The 22,402-nt window shown below is 43.7% G+C and overlaps 1 protein-coding gene across 1 annotated transcript; it reads left to right on the top strand.

Annotated features, from left to right (window-relative positions):
- Window positions 1–509: 509 nt before the first annotated feature.
- On the top strand, window positions 510–4,723 carry ABRACL (ABRA C-terminal like). Its single transcript, XM_065632491.1, has 3 exons — window positions 510–608; window positions 2,975–3,041; window positions 4,171–4,723. The coding sequence occupies exons 2-3, from the start codon at window positions 2,981–2,983 to the stop codon at window positions 4,353–4,355; spliced, it is 246 nt and encodes an 81-aa protein (XP_065488563.1). The 5' UTR covers window positions 510–608; window positions 2,975–2,980; the 3' UTR covers window positions 4,356–4,723.
- The last annotated feature ends 17,679 nt before the right edge of the window (window positions 4,724–22,402 follow it).

Raw genomic sequence — 22,402 nt, forward strand, 5'->3', positions numbered from 1 at the left:
CTGCAGAAGCCAGTGGAGATGGAGAGTATGAGCCAGGTATGGTACCAGACAGTGACTGAAGGAGCAGAGTGTGTTGACAGTAACCCTCCTGGAACAGTAGTAGTTACTGAAAGGCTAGCCTTGGAAGGCACCTCACCTAACAAACTCACTAATGCCTTTGCCACAAAAAGAACGAGGTGTGCTGGTGAAATCTGCAGATAGCACGAAGCTGGGAGTCGCTGGTGCGGAAAAGAGCGAGGTCCTCACAGCGGGAGAAGGACACGGTCCTTCCACTGGGAACGCCTTGCCAGGGCCCGAGGGAGGGCCGGGCCTGGCGCCAGGGGCGCGCTGCCCGCAGGACGCTGCCGCCCGGCCGCCCTCGCACGCCACGGGGAGAGGGCAGAGCCTCCCAGCGCGGCCGAGGGCGCCGCACCGGGGCGGCGGGCAGCCCTGCGCCGGGAGGCGGCCTGGGCCCGGCGGAGGCGGCCTGAGCCCGGCGGAGGCCGCGTAACCACCGCCCGCCCCCTCGCCCTGCCCCCGCCTTCCGCCGCCTGCCCGCCGGCCCCGAGCTCCCTGACGCGGTTCCCGCCGGCGGCGGCACCTCCCGGCGAGAGCGGCGGCAGCAGCGGGTGAGTGGCGGGGCGGGGAGCGGGAGCGGGCCGGGGGTGCCGCGCCGGGGGGGGGGCGCCCTTCCCTCCGCTCCCGCAGAGAGAGGTGCGGCCCGGGCGGCGGCGGCTGCCGGTGCCCCTCGCACCCGCTCCCGGCGCGCCCTGCGCGGGCGGCGGTGGGAGCCCCGGCCGGCCGTGCCGCGGCAGAGCCCGGGGAGGCGGGGGCTCCTGCCGGGGCTGCCGCCGGGAGGCAGAGGGACCGCGCCGAGGAGCCGTGTTCTCAGGTATCCGCGGTGTCCGCAGCGGGGAGGGTCGGTGCGGTGGGTTGGGAAGATGCGTTTGCGCTAAACAACTGTTAGGCGAATTTTCAGCCAATAAAGGGAAGTTTAGCTTCCGTAGTACGTACTGAAAAATCGTGCTGGCTTCCGGCAATGTAATCGCATCTGAAATACTAAATAGTTGGCGTGCGCTTTTCATAGTTGGTGCGTTGAGTGTAGGACAACATAAAGTAAATATTTAAGTGTGCTTAAAATGCCTACAATCCCTTCTTCCTTATACAGCCGCGGTTCTCTGGTCTCAAAAGTGTTGCATAATAATGTAGAATATATTTTTTTAAAATTCTAAGTGTTGGTATTTAAATTGGAAGTGTGTGTGGGGAAAATAATTTTAAATTAATGTAAATTTAAAGAGTTAAAGTACGAACAAGCAAACAAACAAAAACTTGTAAAGTTAAAAGAACATCTTTTAAGGGAAGCTAGTTATCCCATTGTAATGACCAATAATAAAATTGGCAGTTTGACAAATTAATAATGCTGGCGTAAGCTTTTTGGTAGATGGGTCATATTTTCTTCGACGACTTGTAGCAATACATCTAGTGCTCAGTTAAACTAAAGGTAAAAGTTTGTAGAACTCATCTAAGGCAGTGGTACCGAGGCAGCGCATCCTGTTGCAGTGTTAGGGGTCAGTCTGCTAATGTCCACCTGAGTGTTTGTTGTTTCCCGGCATTAGGAATGCATCAGGGGTTTGGATGGGCCTTTGCCTGAAAGCCCTGCTGATATGATGCTTGCTCAATATTGCATGTTAAAAATACAGATCTTTGCAAGTGAATTTGGGATCTGAAAATCAGACTGGATAAATCATGAGGGCTCAGGAGGTGGACCTGTGTCACTCTTACTATTTTAACTCAAAAAAAAAGGAAAAGAGGGGAAGCTTCCCTCTTAGGAAGAGTTAGTCATGCATCCAGATGTCAAGTTTTTAACTCTGCTAACTTACCAGATCTGTGCAGAAACCCTGGTTTCTTGAACAATAGCCACTCAGTGCTCACTGAGCCTGGTTGGGACAGTGCTGAGCTCCAGCAGCTCTCTCGATGGCTTTTGTTCCAGGCTGCATTGTTGGCGCACATGGAAGCTGCATTCAACACTTTGCTTTGTCTGTGGGGCCCGGTTTCTTATGCTTACCCTGATGCCAGTTTTTGCTTAAGGGGTTTCACATTTAAAGGTTTTATTGTGTTGGATGACACTTTGCAGAGCATAGATCCCAAAACACCTTTCAGGTGCCTGCAGTTATGGATGGATGGATGGATGCTTTGTGGCCAAATAGCATTTTGTGTGACTGTAGCATTGCATCTACTAAGCTGCATATGGCTAAACTGTTGCAAGGCATTGGTGCACACTGGTGAAAATTGCTGTGTTTCACAGCATAGGATATATGGCCAGTGTAGCATTATTATTCCCATCACTATGATGGGAATAAATGTTGACCTTCTTGGGATGCTTGTGTAGTTTGGCTCTGGTTCAGTTCTGCTCCCGGTAGCAGGCTTGGGGTAGCTGCTGTCCTTTTAGACAACCATGTGCATAGACCTGCTGTAACCAGCTGGATGTCCACAGTGTCTTGCCAGGATAAGTGGAAAGCTGTGGTCTGGTTTAAAAAACCCAAATCTACCACATATGCCATATCCCAGAGAGGAATTTAAAGGAAGATGTTCTATTTTTTATTGAGGGCATTGAGAGAATGATGCAAAACCCCTGAAGACCTGTGACATTACAAGGATGCTCTGATTCATAGAGGTCTAAGCACATTCTTTAAAACAAAACATACACACCTCCCGCCGCAACCATCCCACATTTTTCATATTTTGAGAGTAGCTCCCTATATTTGTGTTTAGAATGTACCGAGATTGTATTTTCACTTCCCCTCAAATGTGGAGGTGTGAAGACTCTCTATCCTTTCAGGACTGAAATCTCAGATTATCATGTAGCCATGCGTCGCCAGGCAACTGGGATTTACAAAGTGCTGTGACATTCCTGATGAACTGAGAACAGGACAGGATGGTGCAAGGGATTTACAGGTCTCCTAATAACTTTTTCAAAATTTGTTTTACTTTTTAGACCACAATGAATGTGGAACATGAAATTAGCCTCTTAGTTGAGGAGATTCGGCGGTTGGGAACCAAAAGTAAGTATTGTAATATCTCTGACCCTACAGATGTAGTCATGTTATACGTACATGTATGTATATGACTACACCTGTATGACATGTATGTCGTGTTATATCAACCTGTAAACTTGGCAAATTTAATTAAGCTGGCTCAGATAACCTGAAAACTTGCATATATACTTAATGTTGGACTGTATAGTACTCCCTGTGTCCCATCCTTTAAAGTGGTTCTGTTATGAAGTTAAACATTTAAGCCTCTGCAGCACAGAGGGTGTAGGCCTGAAATGCTGCTCCCACTAAAATTAACTGCAAAGTTACCCTTTTCTTTAGGGTACCCAATTTAGCCATCAAAGAAGGAAGTTGCGCCTTTTCCTTTCACTCCTTCCTTGGTAACTTTGGATCTTCAGAGTTCATACACTTCAGTTCTGTTCATCATGGAAGGAACTGATCTGTATGCCTAAAACTAATCCAGGAGCTATAAGTGTTATCCAAAGCTTCCTTAAACTTGCTTAGAAGGTAACCTGTTCCCTGAAGGTTGTTTCTCATTGCTAAAACTCATCTTTCTGTACAAATATTTATGCAATTTGTGGATGTGCTACATGCTCATATATTTCAGTTCTGATGAATTTTGTTCAGTTCCATTTGTTTTTCAAAGTATAAATGGATATACACATCTTGCATTTTGTGTGACCGCATCTGCCTTTTAGGAATAACCTACCTAACCTTAACATACATTTTAAAATTCTTCCTTTGTGCAAGAAGTGAATTCACATTACACCTTTTTCAATGTGAACCTTAAATATTAATAAATATTAGTAAGTGAAAATTTGTAAAAAAAATTCTAACAATTCTTTATGCTTTGAAGACGTTCAGTAGCCTGTGCTGGACATAGGTTTCAGAAAGTCATCAGTAAAAATAGACATGGCAGATATATGGTCCTTGATATGAGTATCTGGAAAAAAGGGGAAGTCATACCAGGCAGAAGTTTTGCCTACTGTTTATCATCAGCATTCATAATACGTTCCCCGATAAATTGGGAAACACTGTGGAGTTTACTTTTAACGTTCTGACTGTTTGCCACTTTGTTTCCCCAGTAATCTTCTGAAATAAAATCTGCATGTGTTTTCATGTTATACCTTTGATTTAGATGCTGATGGACAAGTGAGCGTGAAATTTGGTGTGCTCTTCGCTGATGAAAAGTGTGCCAACCTCTTTGAAGCCCTTGTAGGAACTCTTAAGGCGGCAAAACGACGAAAGATTGTCACTTATCCGGGGGAGCTACTTTTACAAGGTGTTCACGACAATGTTGATATCACGCTACTGCAGGACTGATGTAGCGTTTCAGCTATGCATTAATAGAATTGTTTGAGACAGTGACTTGCAACATCTTCTGAATAAGGCTGATCATTCTAAGGTGTTTTGATGTATTTTCTATATCTTTATAGTCAAAAGGAAACTGTCGTATTTTGGAAAACATTCCCTTTTGTAATTCTTCCTAAAATGGTACTGTATGTAAGGTAAAAGATGCCAGATCACACTCTTTTTTATTTTTATTTTTTTAAATCTCAGGTAATGCTCTCAAATGTCTGGTGGTTATTTTCAACATATGAAGAAGGGGACTGGTAATTTCATGTTTACAAATCAAAACGTGCCATGAAAGTACAAAATTAAAACACATGCCTAAATTTATGCAGTTCTTATTGTTTCTATTCTTATTTGCAATCTGAAATGAAAGCAAACTGAATTTCTGTAAGGAGCATGGTTAAGTAACTGTACAGAAAGCATGACAGTGAGATAGAAATAGTTTTGCAGCATGATTCAATTGAAGAATGACTGTCCTTTGGAGTGACCAGATTGTGCATAAAAAGCCACAAATGATAGATGTATCTCATTCATCTCTGGCAGCATAGTACGCTTTCATTCTTTTGTCCTCTAGACTTTCGAAGCAAGTAGGTGAGGAGTTTCCTGAATGCTTTCATGCAGTCTTAACCAGAAGATGGTACAGCAGCTTCAGATTGTGATTATTTTCCTCACAGAAATCATACTTTCTCTAAATCACTCCAGGCACAAAGTGGGAGGGAAGGAAAAAAAAAAGCCCTCTTGGTTGTTTTCTAGCTTACTACTAATTGTTCTTAGCAGGTAAAAATGCTCCCTCCAGCAGGGAGAAAAGAGTGACTTCGGAAAAGCAGCAGTGGGTAAGCAAACTGCTTAGTGCTCTGTGCTTCCGCTTTGCAGCTGCAGCTCCTAAAGCTGCAGGATGAGTGAATTTCCTTTTACTTTGCAGCCTTTTACAAGTCAAATGCTTGAGAAGTGTCTCCTTGTTTCCAGACATGGGAAATGCATGCATAGTTATGGAATCTCTGCAAAGCTGTGTAATTCCAGCTGCTGCCCCTTTCATCTTTGTTTGCTCTGCCTCGTGCAACAGGAAAACAGCTTAAATCCTGTGTGCAAACAGATCTAGGCTGCCTCTGCCCGTGCTGGCCCGGGATCTGGAGAACAGGGAAGTGATAAGCAGAGAAACTTGAGCTGTCTGGGTCCAAGCCAGCTGGACTAAAGAAGCAGAGCAGGAGCTCAGCACAGCTTACTGGCTCCAGCGCCCCATCACTCAGATGCAGCTCTTCTGCTTCCAGACCAGAGCTGACAAGTGCCTGTGCCCCACAGGTGGAAAGAAGGAGGACTGAGACCCAGACCTTTTGCATTAGGGGTGAGACCAGACAGCTCTGCGTTACCAGATAACCACAGCTGTTTTTTCCTCTGCCTCTATTTTGTTGACAGCCTGAGTCATCCTCTGGGTTCACAGGACAGCCTGACTATGCTGACAGATACCGGGCGCTTTGTGATTGTCTGAGAGGCCGCTGTTGGTACGGGAGGGCACAGCCTGCCCCAGCCAGGATATAGTTCTCTGTGTTCACAACAGCTCTTAAAGCACTGAAGGGGCCTCCACCTTCAAAATTTAGGTACCAGTAAATTTAAGGCTTGTTGCTGGGTTGGAGCTGAGACGGGACTATGAAGGGACCTTTATGTCCCTCTCATTTTGGATTTATCCTCTTAACAGTGCTAATGAATGTATTCGGGGCTTCTGGGAACGCCGTGTAGTAAGAGACAGAGAAACTTGGCATTGAAACAAATTTGTAACAACCAGAGGAGAGTGTGACTGTGTAGTGCCCAGGAGAATTGACATTCATTTTCACTCTGTTTCTGAGACCAGAAGAGGAAAAACGTGTACAAGGTTGTATATTCAAGAGCTTGACCTCAGTGTATCTGCTCGTCCCAGAATATTGTGGGCTTCTTCAGGTTATTTCCAAGCACTGGCTACTTTGTTTCTAAATATTGTTTTTCAGAGAAAATCAAACACGAATATTGCTTCACATGTGTGGGGCCACACCTCTGTGAAGGAAATAATTACCACAGCAAATGACCTGGACATGAGATGGAGTTCCTGGAGCACTTGACACAATAATAGAAAAGCTAACTATGGGGAAGGCATTACCTATTTTTGAAAACAGTAGGACAGTCAGAAGGCCCCTGTGATGGGTTTGTGACCTTGCCAGCCATAGGTCTGAAGGAAGTTTGTAGGTCAGCCAGGAGCACCGGTGATTCCAAAATAGCAAGGCATTCTCCTGACTACTGGGAAGTAGGAAGGTACAGAGATCTTTGACAACAGCATAAAAGTGTTGTTGAGTAGGGTGGCTACCTGCCTATGATAATGCTGGGAAATTAGTGAAGGAGTAGCTAATTCTGTCTCCATCTACATGAGATCTGCGAGCTTGGTGGAACCCTGAAGAGAGGTTAGATGAGCTCCAGGCAAATCTACCTGGTACAATGTGAGATGTTACCAGTGTGTGTCTTCAGCGGGGACTGTTAGAGAAACCAATAGAGTGCAGTGTAGGCACTCACCTCACCTCAGCTGTTTCCATGCAAAATCCAGTGACTGGAGATAAATGTGCTTTTCAAAGTGGCTTTGACTAAGCTGTGGAGGTGCTGAGGTGCAGGTTTGTGTAACCTCTGGTGAGTGATGGTAACATCTTAAACTTCACAGCTATTTCCCTTGTGAGCATAGGTTTTTGCTGGGAACTTGAGCAAAAGGAGAGTTGAAATGCATGTGATATTATCTTTTCCATGCCTCTCATGTTGGAATGAATTTTGAAAATGCATGTTGTGTTTTTCTTGTTTCTCATCTCCCCTCCAAAGCTTTGCTGGAGGTGTTCTTTCCACTTCAAGGGATTTCTCCCACTGACAGCAGTGTCACTTTTGCCATTCATATCTGTGTGAAGTTGGTTATATTTATTTAGTTTATTTGTCACAAAAAACCCACTTGAATGAAAGAACAAGAGTAAGAGGAGCAGGAAGTTCTTACATGCTGAAAACTGGTTATGTTGCCACTGATACTTAGCAGTTTTATTTAGAAATAGTTGCGTGTTTCAGAAATAGGCTGAGATTCTCTTCTACTCCAGGAGCACAAAGTGACTATTAAGCATGTTGAAACAGTTGCAAAGCCTTTGCTAAGATGGTGCAGCATGGACCAGTGAATGCCACAGGACTGGCTTTTTGGTTCCGTATCAAACCACTAACCATTAATGACACCTTTGTGTCACCTCCACCTGATATAAAAGAACAGTCCTAAAGGATTGGTCTACTGCAGCATAATTCATGTTTGGTATTGCCTGAAATTCTGTGGTCTGATAATTGTATGATGGAGATCATAGTTTCAAGGACTTAAAAAAAAAAAAGGCAAAAAAACCCCACCCAACATGCATTTCTTTTGGAAACTGGAAATGTCAATAATTTTGTAAAATTCGTGTTCTTGTTCATGTCCTTCTCAAGCAAATATGTTTGCTCTGTAATGGATTTTTTTTTTTCTGATGTATGAGAAAGCAATTCATTCCAAAGTCAGCCACAAAGGGTAGAGCTAGATATGAACAAAGCAGTTTGAAAGAAAATGAACCCCTACACGAAAAAATATGTTTCTGTGTTCTGACAGCTATTTGGAAGAGGTGATCTGGCTGGGTTGAAGAATATGAGTGTGGTGACCCAGTCACATATTTAAGCCTGAATACCTGTCAGGACAAAAGTCAGTATGACATACTTTGTTTTGCAACCCAAAATACGATGATATATGCCCAAATATTCTGGATTTTTTTTCCTGCTTCCCTACATACCAGTCAGTTTTTACTTTGGAAACTGTGCATTAAGCTTATGATGAAGACCCAAACTGTCCCCTTTTGTGTATTTATTTTGTACCAGAGAGAAAGGCAAGGACAAAAGAGCTGTTTAGTGCTCTCCAAAACATGCAGACAGGATCCAAGTCAAGACTGTTAATGTTGCCTTTGCTCAGAGGTCCAACACCCACACCAACTTAGATCTCCTATAGATTTGATTTTCAAGGCAAGGTATCTTCAGCATTTTTGATCTGAAATTGCATTCTCAAAGAAAATCAATAGCAGTTCAAAGAGTTGCTCCAGTGCAATGATTTCAAGAAATCTGTGTGGTCAATATTTCCAGGTACTCCTTTAAAAAACCAAATGAATGAGTCAGTTAAGGATAAGTGCTTCACAGTGTTTCTAGGAAGCCAGTGTATTTAAGAACTAGTTACATAAGCTGCTTAATGTGAAATTGTTCTAATAAAGTTTTCCTGAGGGTGGCAGTTCAGTTTAGTTCTGCTACAGCTTTAGCCACAAATGCACTGTAGATACATATTTAGGCAGCTGAAGCCAGTCTCCTGGCAGGTATTTTGAATAATGCACCAGAAGAAGCATTAACTTGTGGTGTAGCCTAGATGTCATCGCAAATTATGTTTATCTCCGCCAGAGCACCTGAGTGAGTTGGGGAGGTTAAATTCCAGGTTGGTACCTGGGGAGGGAGCAGTGTGACCTACAAACATGCTCCAGAGTCCTGTCAGACCAGATCCAGATCAAACTTCCTTTCAGAGAGATGCTTAGAGTCAGACCTGGGTATTTTCCAGTACAGCATTTTCATAAATATAGCAGCATTATGTCCATGATCTTGCTCCTTTTTGGAGCTTATTCCTGCACAACCACAGCAAACTGAATGATACTGAGTGTCCTACGGCCACCTCACCATCCTTAAAGGTGTTCTTCTGAGAGGACAATAGTGTATACCATGTAGTTGTATATGCATATTATGCATACCTATTTGTACAACATGTACTCAAAACCTGACTATTTTTTCCCAATGGGAAAACACTCAGTAAATGACAGTTATGTTTAAATGGGAATACAGTAAGCTGCATTTTCTGGTCTTTGCTAAGTCTGCTAAATGCCACAGAAGATCCCATTAGAGTAACTGAAAGTTAGTATCTTGCAGAATTAGGTCTTTTGTAAGGCTTTCGTGATAGAAGACATTTTATTGCCAGGTCTTTATTAATCCAGAGGCTTTTGTCTGTCTTTGCAGCTAATGTTCTAAAAAGCTTCCTTTATAAAGTTGTATTTTGGAGCACAGTATGATTTTCTTGGAAATCTGCTTTCAATTTTCTTAGGGAAAAAGGAAAGGACATAAAGGCAACAGCAGTTCAAGACCCCACCATTCAGCAGGAATTCAACACTATGTAGCAGTTGACACAGAAGTCAACGTCTGAAGATGGAAATAATTGCATTATAGGTACCTTCGGTGGCCTTCAAGTACCTAAGTTTAAGTATGTGATTAATAACATCTGCAAGGTACTCACGTAGTTCCAAGTCCACAGGCATCTCAGATTTTACTGGAAAAGTTTGCTGGGGACCTAAAATCATGCGAGCCACCATATACTCAGAGGTGCTTCCACCTTGTCTATGCTGAACACCAAGGTGCCTGTCCCAGACTGATGTCTACAGGAGATCAGCACACGCTCATGCCTGAACTCCCCCAGGATCCGCGCTGGGAGGCACGGACACTGAGTAGTCCTCAGCCCTGTAAAGAAACATCTGGAATTTTCTTCTTAGGAGTGCACTAAGAGACCTTTCATTATCTTGGCGAATGGTTCTGGCTGGAAGGGGACGGCAGCATCTGCAGTGGGTGGGTGCAGGTCGCTCTGCTGGGCCCTGCGTGCTGACCTGCTGCGTGGCACGTGGTGCGCTGGGAAACGTCAGCAGGTGAAATCACCGTGTAAAAAACTGCACCTCGGGCTCCTTGGGAAGTCAGTCTGTGCTTCTGTGTTGGCAACGCTGAGGTTGGACGTTTTGCTCAGAGCCCCGAGTGGGACTCCCTAACCTGTGTCTTTGTGTTGTAGAAAACGACGCACACCCCGTGTGCTTACACATGTATTGTATTACACTCAAGCAGGCCCAGTCAGCTGGCCCAGTAGTGGGGAACTGCTGTAGTGGGACTTCTCAGAATTGTTTTCTTCTCTATAAACACAGTTGGTAGTTTATAGAATAATAGAATATCTCAAGTTGGAAGGGACTCATGAGTTGGCAGCACACATTAGCTTGGTTCCCTCTCAAATACCTTGCACAGTGAGGAGTTCCCAATCATGCTTGGGACCCCATCCATAGACGTGCACCCTAGTAAGGGTCCTGACAGCTTTGTTGGCGTCACTGAACACATCTCGTCTTATAATAATATGCAGCCCAGAAAACTAAGGGTTAAAAAAGTGGCAATACCATAGTCCTACTGTCATCACAAAGTTTAGGCCTGTACCCAACATGCTTCCCTTACATTTTCAAAACAGCCAAAGACAGCAGGCTTGGCATTTGGAGCTCCAAGTCAGACCTCCCCCTCCGCTGCCTGCAGCCCCAGCGCTGGCAGGATGTGGCAGTGGGTGACAGCTCGAGCTGAAACACGCCCTCGGCTTCTGCAGAAGGGAAAACAAAACCAATGTTCTTCAGCAGAAGCAAGAGGAAGTAGATGGTATAAACATTGCAAAGTAAATGATACTGCAAATTTTTGTTTTATCTCAATCCAGACTGCTAGTGATCATGCAGGCACATATTTTAAATTGCGATGTTGATAATCTACATTTTAAACAAAAAAAGAAACGTCACTGAAACTGTCTAGAAAAATCCTGACTTGAGCTGTACCTTGCAAGCTGCAGGTGTTGCTCTTTTAAATGTAAGAAACAAAACTAATCATCTTTGCATTATTAGTTATAGTTGGCCAGTTAATGATGTCTTGAGGGTAAAGTACAGACAGTTGGCACTTTATCTATTTTTAATCATTTTTAAAATGGCAGTGCCATCCCTTCACTCCCACTCTGCCTCTCCCACACACACTCAACATTTTATGAGTCATGCTGCGAAAATACTGAGAGGTTGATGTAAAGATGAGGTTTTGGAAAGTTCTTTAGTAAAGAATGTTCAAGGTGCTTTTTCTTTTCCTCCCTTTCTTCTCTCTGTGGATGGATCATATTTCCAAGCCACTGTCTACAGTACAAGGGCAAGGTTTTTATTAAAACTAAAATCTGAGGATATTCTATGGTTAAGGTGAGGCCACAAGAGAAATACATTTTTTGCATCAAGTTTCTAAGAACGCTTCTGCATTTTACAGGACCTTTATTTTTGCAAATGTCCCACCTGGGCAACACCCACCCAGCTCCTCCTCGCTCGCTGGTCTGCAGCAGGAGGGGTGTGCAGCAGGAGGGGTGTGCATGCTGCCTCTCCTCCCCCTGCCACTGCTCTGAGATGTGGCTTTTTGGGTGACTATCCAGAAAGGTGACTATCTCTACCCTTGTTGGAGAAAGTAAAGTGTGAGTTTGTGTCTCTGTAACAACAGCAGTCCATTTTACAAGTCTGTTTTTCTCTTTTAGTTTTTATCTCTAGGGTAAACATTTAAATTAAACAGAATTACATGCCTCCTTGCTCTCCTCCCTCCCCTAAAGCCCAAGCAGCATATGCCTACCTGTTATATTGCAAAATGTCTCAGTCTTTGCATAATGGGTAGACAAAGTAACCTTTTGAGACCTCTTAGCCCACAAATCCTAGAAGAAGCTCTTGTAAAGGCAGCTGATCATCGAGCCCATCCCTGTAGCTTTCCAGGTAGCACCAGAGCTTTTTGGTGGAAAGCCTCCTTTGTCCACGCATGTTATGTACCACTAACCTGGTCCTGACTGGAACATCTGCTTTACTGATACAATAGTGCAAATGATAATATAATCTAAACTTATTTAGTAGCTTTTCTTTTTTTTTTTTTTGGTCAGAGTTTGTTTCCCACAAATAGAGCAACAAGTTTTTTAAAAAATTCATATGAGGCATTGCTTTGCACCAGGGGTGATGGTCAGGTGAGAGAAGTGGAGAGGGAGAGAGAGGGATGGTGCAAGGCTCTTTCTGGATCTCTGTAAGAAAGACCCAACAACAAATAGATTAACAAGACAGCCATTTTAATAAGATAGAATGAAGAGAGAAACATAGGTAGTGAGAAGTTCTTATGTCCCCTCAGGTTCTGGGCACCTCACGTTTGCGCAGAACCAGGCGAGCCCCATAGATTTTCCTGTGGCAGATCCCTCCAAGGAGAGGTTCCTCCTTTTTGGTCCTTCACGTTATTCAATAATTTCCTTACACGGTAACAACTCCGTTCCTGAAGGATGTTTGCAGGTGGGTGCCGTACTTGCTGGTACCAAGCGGGAGCTGCCCGCAGGCTCCGCTGTTACGAGGAGGTGGCCGAGTTTGTCCCGTGGCCCAGGGCACGTGGCAGGCTGGAGGCCACGCTGCACGTGTGGCACGGGACGGGCCTGGGACTGCTCAAGTTTGCTGCGGAGTGGGTGACCAACTCCTTGATACACAGCGGTCTCCTGGTCAGGATAACAACACAGATGCTTTCAAATCTTCGGTTTATTCCTTCTGACAAGCTGCTAAGCTGCTCCTTGGCTGTCCTCTGAAATAAAGTCATTTAATGTGTCATTGGTAATGGGAAGGAAAATTGGGGAAGTACTTTCTGTTGTTGTTTTCAAGCACAGTAACTGGTGTTTCTGAAAACTTGGGTGTTTCACATGTTGGAGTGGAGCTTAAAAACTGTCCCAAGGGGAATTTTTCTAAATGCAAATTTTCTATTACAGAAGAACTATAGCATATCACATAGAGTTAGGATATTAGTAGGTACCTAACCCTACTGAGTATTGTGTCCTGTTTCTGTGCCTTCCTATTCTTACAAAGATTTGGTCTTTTCTGTTTTTTTAAAGCTGCCAGGCACTCTTAATCTTAGCCCAGGTTACACTGACCTGCACACTCCTTTTCCGCACTGTCGTGTCTGAACTGTGGATTCACTGTCCGTGAAGCAGACTGAGGGAACTGTGGTTACAGTCACGGAGTAAGTCTGTAGCAGTTGGCAGGGACACGACTGACTTTTATTTTGTAATATTCACTTGCTTTATTCGAAAAGAGATGCTCTCTCCTGCAGTCTCTTGCCTTTGCTCTTTGCAGAAGTTTCATTTCTTTCACTTCAAATGAAGCAAGGAGCCTCATTACTTTCCAATCTTCCTTCTTTCTCTTATCGCTGTTCTCACCATATGACAAGATCCCTGTGGAAAAAAAAAAGAAGAAGAAAAAAGCATTTAATTAAAGGTTATCTCTCATTGCACATACACAAAGAACTGAATTAAGGCTGCATGGAACGTGTTATTTATAATTCTAGAGTGTTCAACCTCAGTTTAGAGCATATTATGTAAGTGCTGTATGTACAAGCATAGATACATATTGATAAGCATTATCTCTGTATCGATGAGCATTTGTACATATAAGGCCTCTGTGGGGAAGACAGATAAGCAGGGTCTCACTCTGGATCCATGAATGAGTTTATCCTGGTAGCACACTCCATCCTTCCCCTTCGGAAAAGCTCATGCTCAGTTATTTTGGCGGGATCTTGGTGGCGCAAATGCAAATGGCAGAAGGACAACAGCAACCTGAAAAATGCTGGTTTTCGTCCAAGCTTGAATGGAGCTCCAGGGAAAGCAGGCAGAGCCCTTGTCACTACTCCCCTTCAGACTTGCAAAGGCTTGCTATGAGGCAGAAGCAGCAAGTGAGCTCCTACAAAAGAGGTAGACATCTTTTGCAATATCAAATATTAATCAAGCTAAATGTGTAACTCCTGACAACCTGCACATACAAGTCCAGTTTGCTCTCTCATGTCATCTTTAGTGCTGAACTAAGCCATGGAAACAGGCAGGGAAGCTTCCTCTTCAGAAGAATGATTTTGGTATATTTAGAAATTGGGTAAACTTAGAAATGTGTTTTTTTCTTTTCTCTGTGGATACACAATGGCTTTCAGAAGCAAGTGTAATGTTTAGACACATCCTGTCTGATCCAGTGTCACTAATTACATCTTACTGAGCATTGCCAATTGACAGCTGTTTGTTCCTAAATCCTTTTTAGAGCTTCCTTTCTTAACATTTCCTATTAGCACAGTACTAGGTCTCAGACAGAGCAGGTCCAGCACAAATAATACGTAAACTGAGTGCAAGCTGTGTTTTTCCTGCAGTCCTCAAGACTGCCTGTGAGCAAGACTAGAGGACAAGATGGTAAAAATTACAATGTTTTCCTTCTCTCTGGCTGATGTTGCTTGTCAGAATTAAGCTGCTGCACTTCCATTCTTTTTCTACTTCCATTTTGTGTAACTTTCACAATCTTATGGATGTCCATCTCTCCATCTTTTTCTGCTCATGATAGCCTGGCAATCTAATGGAAGCAAGAAAATTGTCTCTCCAACTTCTTTCTCCTTGCAGAACAAAGCATTCATTCACTGTGGCTTTGTACTTCACAATGGCAACAAAATGATGCACAATTATTACTAGATCAGAAAAGGTGTTTGTGCTCAGTTTGCACAACAGCAGGTGATTATGCCAAGTGCAAACTGCTGTACAATTAGACCCAGTGTTTCTAAATATACACAGAGCTAGAAAGGGTGAGTTATGCTGGAAATTTTCCAGCAGAAAGTATTTGATCTTGCAGCTTGTACTTTGATGTTTGTTGAATATGTCTCAATCAGAGCTGTAGGACTGGGCTCAGCATATTCAATGAGATTTGAATGTTTCAAGATCACGTCTTTTTTCCAATTCCAAACCCGATGGTTTCAAATCATCACATTCTACTTTGGCTGAAGTGATTTATGTGTCTTAACAGTGCTGCAAACTGCAGTCTTCTAATTTGGGACTCTCCCCGCAAGGTATTAATGCTCTCTGATGATTTCAAATCACTTTGCACACTGTAAAAAGGGCCTTGTGATTAACACCCTTAAAAACATCTTTTGTTTGGCAAAGACTCAGATTTAAATCCTAGGCATGTAGAAAGCCAGGCTGATGCAAACCACAAGATATATTATTTTGTACATTTGAATGTGAAAGGTATTTCCCAAGCTTTTTGCTCTATCATTTGGCTAAATGTATTAGAGTCTGTAAAATTATTCTCTCTGCCTCTTATCTTCAGCAAGTTCCATGGGCTGTACAGAATCACCTGTTCAGCATGAGGGTATTTTTTATACAGACAAGGGGGTGGCTCTGAGACCATACAAAAGAGATCCAGAGCTGTGTTCAGGGATTAGAGCAAAACCACTGGATTTCTCCCTCCTCCCTTTCTATGATCTGGTAAAATGAGGGGACAGAGAGTAAGAGCAGGTGAGGTTGGGTCAGTGGGTGTTGGTGTATTGGTTGAAAGCAGATGGACCTTCCGGATTTATTGCCAATGGATACAAGATATTTGCACAGGTGGAGCAGGAACAGTCCAGTGTGGAACTTCTCCTGTTTTTTTGTTTGTTTGTTTGTGGTTTGTTTTGGTTTGGTTTGGTTTTTAATGCAGAACAGGCTGTCCTTTTGCTTTCCAGATAGAAAAAGACAGAGCTTATTGCCTTCCCTAACCAGCTGCAAGCACAAAATCTGTCCCCTCTACTCTTGTGCACATAAGCACCACGTTCACTCATGCTGGGTCTGTCTGGAGATGGACTCCTTTAGCCAGGTTCAAATCCTTGTCTCTTCCTCATAATCCTTTTGCTCTACTGCACTTTTGTTTCCCCATACAGCTGGAGTCCCCACTGGTAAATGTAACCTCAGAACTACAGTGAGATCTAATTGCTGCTGCTGGGCCAGTGACTTCAGCCTCTGAACCCTTCTTTCCTTTTCTCCTAGCATCTAAATTCAGTGTCCTCCTTGAGACTAGTCTCTTGAATTTGGATCAGCAAAGTTTTGCCACTGAGCTGGTAGTGGCCACAGAGCTCTCCGGAATGTAAGTGCCAAAAACCTGCGTGTTTGCCTTATCCCATCAAACTGGGACTAAATTTTGCTGTCAGCACATCGCTGCCACATCACTAGAGTCACTCTCACTCAAGAGTATAATGGAAGGGCAATATCAGCTGCATACAATACTTGTGGTGCAAAGAGCAAAGCTTTTTTTGATAAAAGGATCCATTCCAGAGTCTATGGCTAGGGGATTTCAGCACCAACCCTGAGAGCAAACAAGACAAACCACATAGTTCTTTTGTAGCACAGAGAATTACTGATGTGTTAGTAAGATAAATCAACTGTCAGCTCCCCCAGAGAATTAGTTTTGGCCAAGCATCTTGTTTTCTCTGCTAAGTTTGATGTTGTTTTTTAAAAAAATATTTATTTATTTATTGTATTTTCTTTCTTTGTTCTATTGTGAGAGGAAAGGCCTGCAAGCTGAACAGTACTTATGTACTTATTGCAAGACAGGCAGTCTCATGGGCCTGCAAGCAGTGAGTCTATAGGATGAACTGAGGTATAACAACAGGAGTAAGAAGTTTGCATTGGTCTGCCTTTGAAAAAGCATGGTCAGCTATGGGACCTGTGAATCATCTACCATGATGCCTCTGCACTTATTTTTTAACGAGAAGCTTTTAATCTGCACCTGTGTTTGTTTGCACACATACGAAAAGTTGAAAATTAAATGGAAATGGAACATTAGCTGGTTTTCAAAGCTTGTCACTGTTATTTTTTGTGCCTTTTATTTTGCTACTATAGAAGCAACCAGAAGCCTCTAGAACTCCCACATGGGGGTCCTCGAGACCCCAGTTCCTCTCAACAAAGAACAAGTTATGAGAAACGAAAAGTTAAGAAGTACAACGTACTCCTGGCAAAGAGCGGGGTCTGGCTGCCCCAGACAGTCCATGGGACATCAGGACAGGCTGGCTGCTGCCTCCCCCTGTCCAGAGGAGCTGGGTCAGGTCTGACTCCACGGGAGATCCACTTTGTTGCCTGAGCGAAGCCGGACGACAGCTAGCACACCGGAGAGTGTGGATACCTTTTTCCCAGTCCTGGCACTGGCCCCAGCTCTTTCTGCGACAGCTTGATGAGTCGTTTTTCCTATGTGCAAGGTGAGGGTGAAAGTATTTACTTACTTGGCAAGGTGCAAGGTGATTAATTGGTCTTTGTTTTTGCAGTCTGATGTACAGAGTGCAATTAGTTGCAATGCGTGCACACATGGCCCCGGGCTGGCTGCCTTTGGGCTGCTGTCGGTGGCGTGAGCACAAACCCCGGCAGAACCAGCTGCTTCCAACTCTTCCTGAACCAGGGAGGGAGGTGCCTGGGTTTCCCCTTCCTCAGTCCCACACAAAGGTGGTTGTTTGCCTTTTACCTGAGGGCTTAGTGGAGATGTGGGTGTTCTGACATCACCTTGTTAACCATTCCCCAGCTTGTGGGCTGGCCCTGCGCAGGGCAGTGAAGATCCAGTGGACATGAACTGGCAGCTGGAGGTGGCAAATTGCACAACACGTTGCCCAGCCGTATCACGCTTGTCCTTCGGTGAGGGCAGTGCCCCCCAGGAAGACAAATTTAAATCTAATTGTAACAATGTTCTTTGAATATAATGAAACATAATACAAAAAGATTCTGATGACAACAATATAAATCAGCACAGCAGTTAATGAGAAAACCCTACAAGCCATTCATGTGTACACTCCATTAACTGGTCTTCATTCTGTAACTTCATTTTTTTTCCTGTTTGTCCAGGTTTGATTGCAGGGTGACAATAAACCGTGGCAGATGTATCATTAACCCCCTCTCCCCCCCTTTTCCCCTTTAGCCCCCCCTCTCCCCTCTTCCCACTAAGGACAGGCGATCGAAAGGGAAAAAAGGACAGAGAGAAGAGAGTTGGAAAAAATTAAAAATGTTTTACTAATGCTACTAATAAAAATAGAGAAAATAATACAAAATATACAAAACCAATCTTGAAAGTCCCGGCAGCTGCTCCGGCAGGTGTGGGGCCGGCACCCGAAGTCCTGGACTGGACTCTGCAGCCAACCGGAACTGGATTCAGTCTGTCACTCGGCCTCAGTTCGCAGGGACAACTCGCAAGGTCCTCTCCCAATGTCGGCCATAAGGAAAAAGGGACGGGATCCTCGTGATCCCCCACTTTTATATGATGTATCATGTGAATGGGTTTTTGGTCACCTGTTTCAGTTCACTGCTCTCGCGGGACGTGCATCCATCCTTATCAATGACCTTGCATTCCATTGCTATGTCTACCAAAACATGTATCTAGTTTTCAGAAAAGTGCAGTTATTAAGGAGACTTTAGCTGACAGGAAAATTCACTAAAAGAGAAACTTGTTTTTAACAAAACCAGGACACTGTTTCACTGCAAAGGATTTACCAGTCTGGATGTTAAATCTATTTTACTTTTTTAACAAAGTAGTGAACAACACTGCAATCTAAATCTAAACTCAATACCTGACAGAAGTACTCGTGCTCAGCCACAAACCAGCTCAGCTCTTCCAAGACACTTCAGCTATTCTCAGTATTTCCAAAGTCTGAACATCACCTTCACTCTCTCTGCTCTTTTGATCATGTGCCTGAGGCTATCCTCCATAAATTCTCTGTGGATCGCTAGAATTGCTGGAGCTCACGGCATGCCTACAAGTTCCGACACTAGCTTCTCTTTTCTGTAGTGCAAAGGTCTATAGTACAGAAAAGAGGGAAGGAGTCTTAATGATCTACCCCAGAGCCCACAACCTCACTTGAAGAAATCAAGGAAAATTAGATAATGAAAAAGATCTCTCATTTTTTTTTCTAGTTACACCTTCCTGACTGGTAGCAGATTTTTTGCTGCTGGAAATTACGTATTACAATTTCATTATCATTTACACTGAGTTCATGCACGTTTCCTGGTGTGACAGTCTGTGATGCACAATCCACATTTCCTTTGGGAGTTGAAGAAAAGACTTCTACTTCTTGCATCAAGAGAGACCTTTCAGCCTGCGACAGGAGGTTGAGTCCGGCAGTAATGGCTGTGCCAAGCGGAGATGCTGTTGACATCTGTGTACCGCCTTTGTGTTGAGTTATTTATCACCTTTACCTATCCCCATCCTGCCCACGTCATCCCAACTATTTATTGTGGGAGAAGTGTACTGAATTGTTACCTAATGGAGTCTGCTCCCGAAAATCACCAGTCTCGGATGTTCAAGGCAGCAGCCAGGCCCAGAGTAACAAATGCCCTCGCGTTAATGGTATTTTTTCTATGGTGAAGAAAGTACATCGGGGGTTCTCTTATCTTCTCCTTCTTGAGCTTTCAGATTGCCCTGAGAGCTTTTTTTTGACTTTTCTCTGACATTACTTGAGGCGGACTCTGTTAATTTGAGACTGTGCCCAGCAGCAGGGGCTTGGGGAGGGACCTCAAGGTGCAACCCTGGCTGCCTGGACGCGGTGCCGCTGCGCGAGCAGCCCGGGAGGACCCGTGTACCCGGGAGGGAGGAGGTAAAGCCAAGCGAATGTTATGGCACGAACAAGCACGGGGAAGATGGTGCTGGCAAAACCTCCTGGGATCTCTCCGAGCCGAACGCTTCTGAGAAGCTGTCTCCAGCATGCTGGTTTCTGCCCCGTTCAAGGCAGCAAGATTTTGTACGCTATTTGTAAACAAGAGGAGCGGTGTGAAAGACACCCTCCTCTCTTCCTAACAGAAAATAGCTACAGAACCTTGAATTTTGGCTGAGTGCTAGGGTTAAAACACAAAAAGAAGAGGAACAGTAATTTAAATACACAAGGTGTGTCTGGGTCTTTTCAGGCATCCTGCAAGTCTAATTTTCTTTTCCTCCTTACCTGCGCACCCGAGGCACCCATTGTCTGTAATGTAGGGTTCACTCAGAAATGTAGTTTGTTTTGGAAGCCATCCTTCCTTGGTATTTCTGATGAGGTGGTTTTTTTTTTTTTTCCCTTGGAACTTGCCATTTGCAGGAAATATTAATCATTTCTGAGTTTGATATGATTTGGGCTGAAACTGAAAAAGAAAAAAAAAAAAAGCTAACTGTCCATGAACTGGGAATACTGCCTTTTTGGATAGCTTTATCTAACTAGAACACTCCTGAATTAACGTATATACTTTTGTATAATTTCAGGATTTCTGAGGCTCTTAGAATATGCTCTGTAAATGTGTACTGCTGTTGATATTTCAGTGTAAGGCTTGATTTCATTCATGGATTTTAAGGCACTTTACGAAGGACAGCCATATCATGGTCCTTATTCTAATGAATGGGAGATTTTAAATTAAACAGAAAGGATGATTTGCTCAACATCAAACCATAATTATGTGGAATTGTTGGGAGGAGAAGGCAGATCTCCTGGAAGGAAAGTCAATATTCACAAAAAATAGCCAGCAGTCCCCATCTCTCTGTAACTCAGCATAAACTGATGGTTTAATTAGCTATGTACATGATTTTGAGTCACTAATCCAGGGTCTATTGGAATTGAAGTTATTTCTGAGTGACTTCTCTCAAAGCTTACAGTTTCATTTATTCAGGCGTTTTGTTACTGTATTTACAGCATCCCATTTTTCTTGTTTTGTTGGCCTGTAGAAGAACAGAATGTTCCATTCTGCAGACCTGAGTCTACACAAAGAATGACAGGAGATAAAACTGGAAAAATATGAAATAACTAAGCTACCTTTGGCGTCTACTAACTCAAGTTAGATAAGCAGAGAGAGGTCGGTCAAAGTACTAGCAAATTCCTTCTCTCAGCTGGAGGGAAGCAAGCAGAAATCTCAGAGACAGAAGTACATTCTTCGATGGGGAATCGTGACTGATAATATAATAGACTGAACTCGGAGAAGAAAGAGGCGAAGGAAAATCTCCATTGATATAAGTTAAATGTAACTGCTATAGCTAGAAGATGGTCAGTTTTGTCTCCACTTAGTATTATTGAAAAAGGTTTGAAAGTAAAGCAATCAGTTGAAAAATTAATTTTAAAACACTTACTTGGAAGAGATCTGTGAATGCCATCATTGAGGTTAAGAAAAGATTTTCCGAGTTTGATTTATGGGGGGGTTTTTGCATTGTTTTCATATAGCTGCAAATTATATCTCCTCCTTTTTTACAAAACACCTCGTTCAAAGCAATTTTTAAAAACAGCAAAACTTGAAACTAGAAACAAAAATTCCCTGAAAACCTAGATAGTCTTATTTACTTTTTAAATGGGAAACTATGGAGTTCGTGCTTCTGAAAGCAAATGACTGGAACCTGGATCCTCAATCCAGGCTTCAGAGGCCTTGTGACATTTAGTATGCAAATTTTCCTTTCTTTCCTGTGCCATCAATTCATCATGAACTCCTGAAGAGCAGCACCCTGTCCCTCTCCCCCTCCCCTCCCCTTTAGCAAAAACCCAGAGGCAGGGTTGTCCTGGGAACTCTAAGCTGCTGCTGCAGACCGCCTCCTGTGGTCCTAAGCAGACCCAAAGAAATGAGCTCCCTGATGGCCCCAGGGTCTTGGTAGGGCTGAGATCTACTGTGGGCTCTTCTTCAGCATACACTCATTTTTTATCAGGCACTAGACTCGTGCCTGCTGTCGCTGGTGGCTTAAGTCATGATTTGACCCATATGCTGGAACGCAGAACTAGGTGGATGCTGGTAGCAGGGTAGCAATTCACTACCTGGCATTGTCTAATTGTACCAGTCCACATCTCCCATGAGCCTGGGAAAAAAAGCCTCAGAAGCTCACACAGACCTATAAGCTACTCTATGACAGATTTAAAGCCTGGAATATGCCTTTCTGTAAAATATACTTACCCCTCGCTATACTTAAGCACATTCTCATAATGATCAGTCTGAATTAGCTCTTAAAATCAAATCGAATTCACAGCAGCAGCAGCTGTAACAGAGTTGTCATCAGCAGGACCCAGCCTGGGTGCATGCTGAGGGGAACAGCTGGTGCACAGCACTGGAGGGCCGGCCATTGTCCCGGCACCTGGCCGGGACCGGCTCCCGCCGCCGGAGATGATAAACAGGGTGACCACAGAGACGACTGCTGTATTCTTCTGGAGAGGCATAAATTAAATGATAATTGTGGCAGAAGCGTACGATGTGTAAGGATTATGTATAAAGGAGATGTGATGAGCATGATCTTCCCCTCTCCCTGTCAAAGAAAGCTTTTTAGCTCTCTTGTTTTAGGGACAGAAAGACATTGGGGGGGTCCTTTTGTAGAATGGGAAAACGAGGAACAGCCAGATCAGGGAATGCAAATGAG

The sequence above is a fragment of the Caloenas nicobarica genome, chromosome 3, assembly GCF_036013445.1.
Source record: "Caloenas nicobarica isolate bCalNic1 chromosome 3, bCalNic1.hap1, whole genome shotgun sequence".
In the NCBI taxonomy this organism is placed as follows: domain Eukaryota; kingdom Metazoa; phylum Chordata; class Aves; order Columbiformes; family Columbidae; genus Caloenas; species Caloenas nicobarica.

Bases quoted from the DNA above. Each gene is read 5' to 3' on its own strand.
- ABRACL (XM_065632491.1), top strand. From the start codon at position 2,981: ATGAATGTGGAACATGAAATTAGCCTCTTAGTTGAGGAGATTCGGCGG. The intron at 3,042-4,170 runs GTAAGTATTGTA...CCTTTGATTTAG, and splicing joins TCGGCGGTTGGGAACCAAAA to ATGCTGATGGACAAGTGAGC.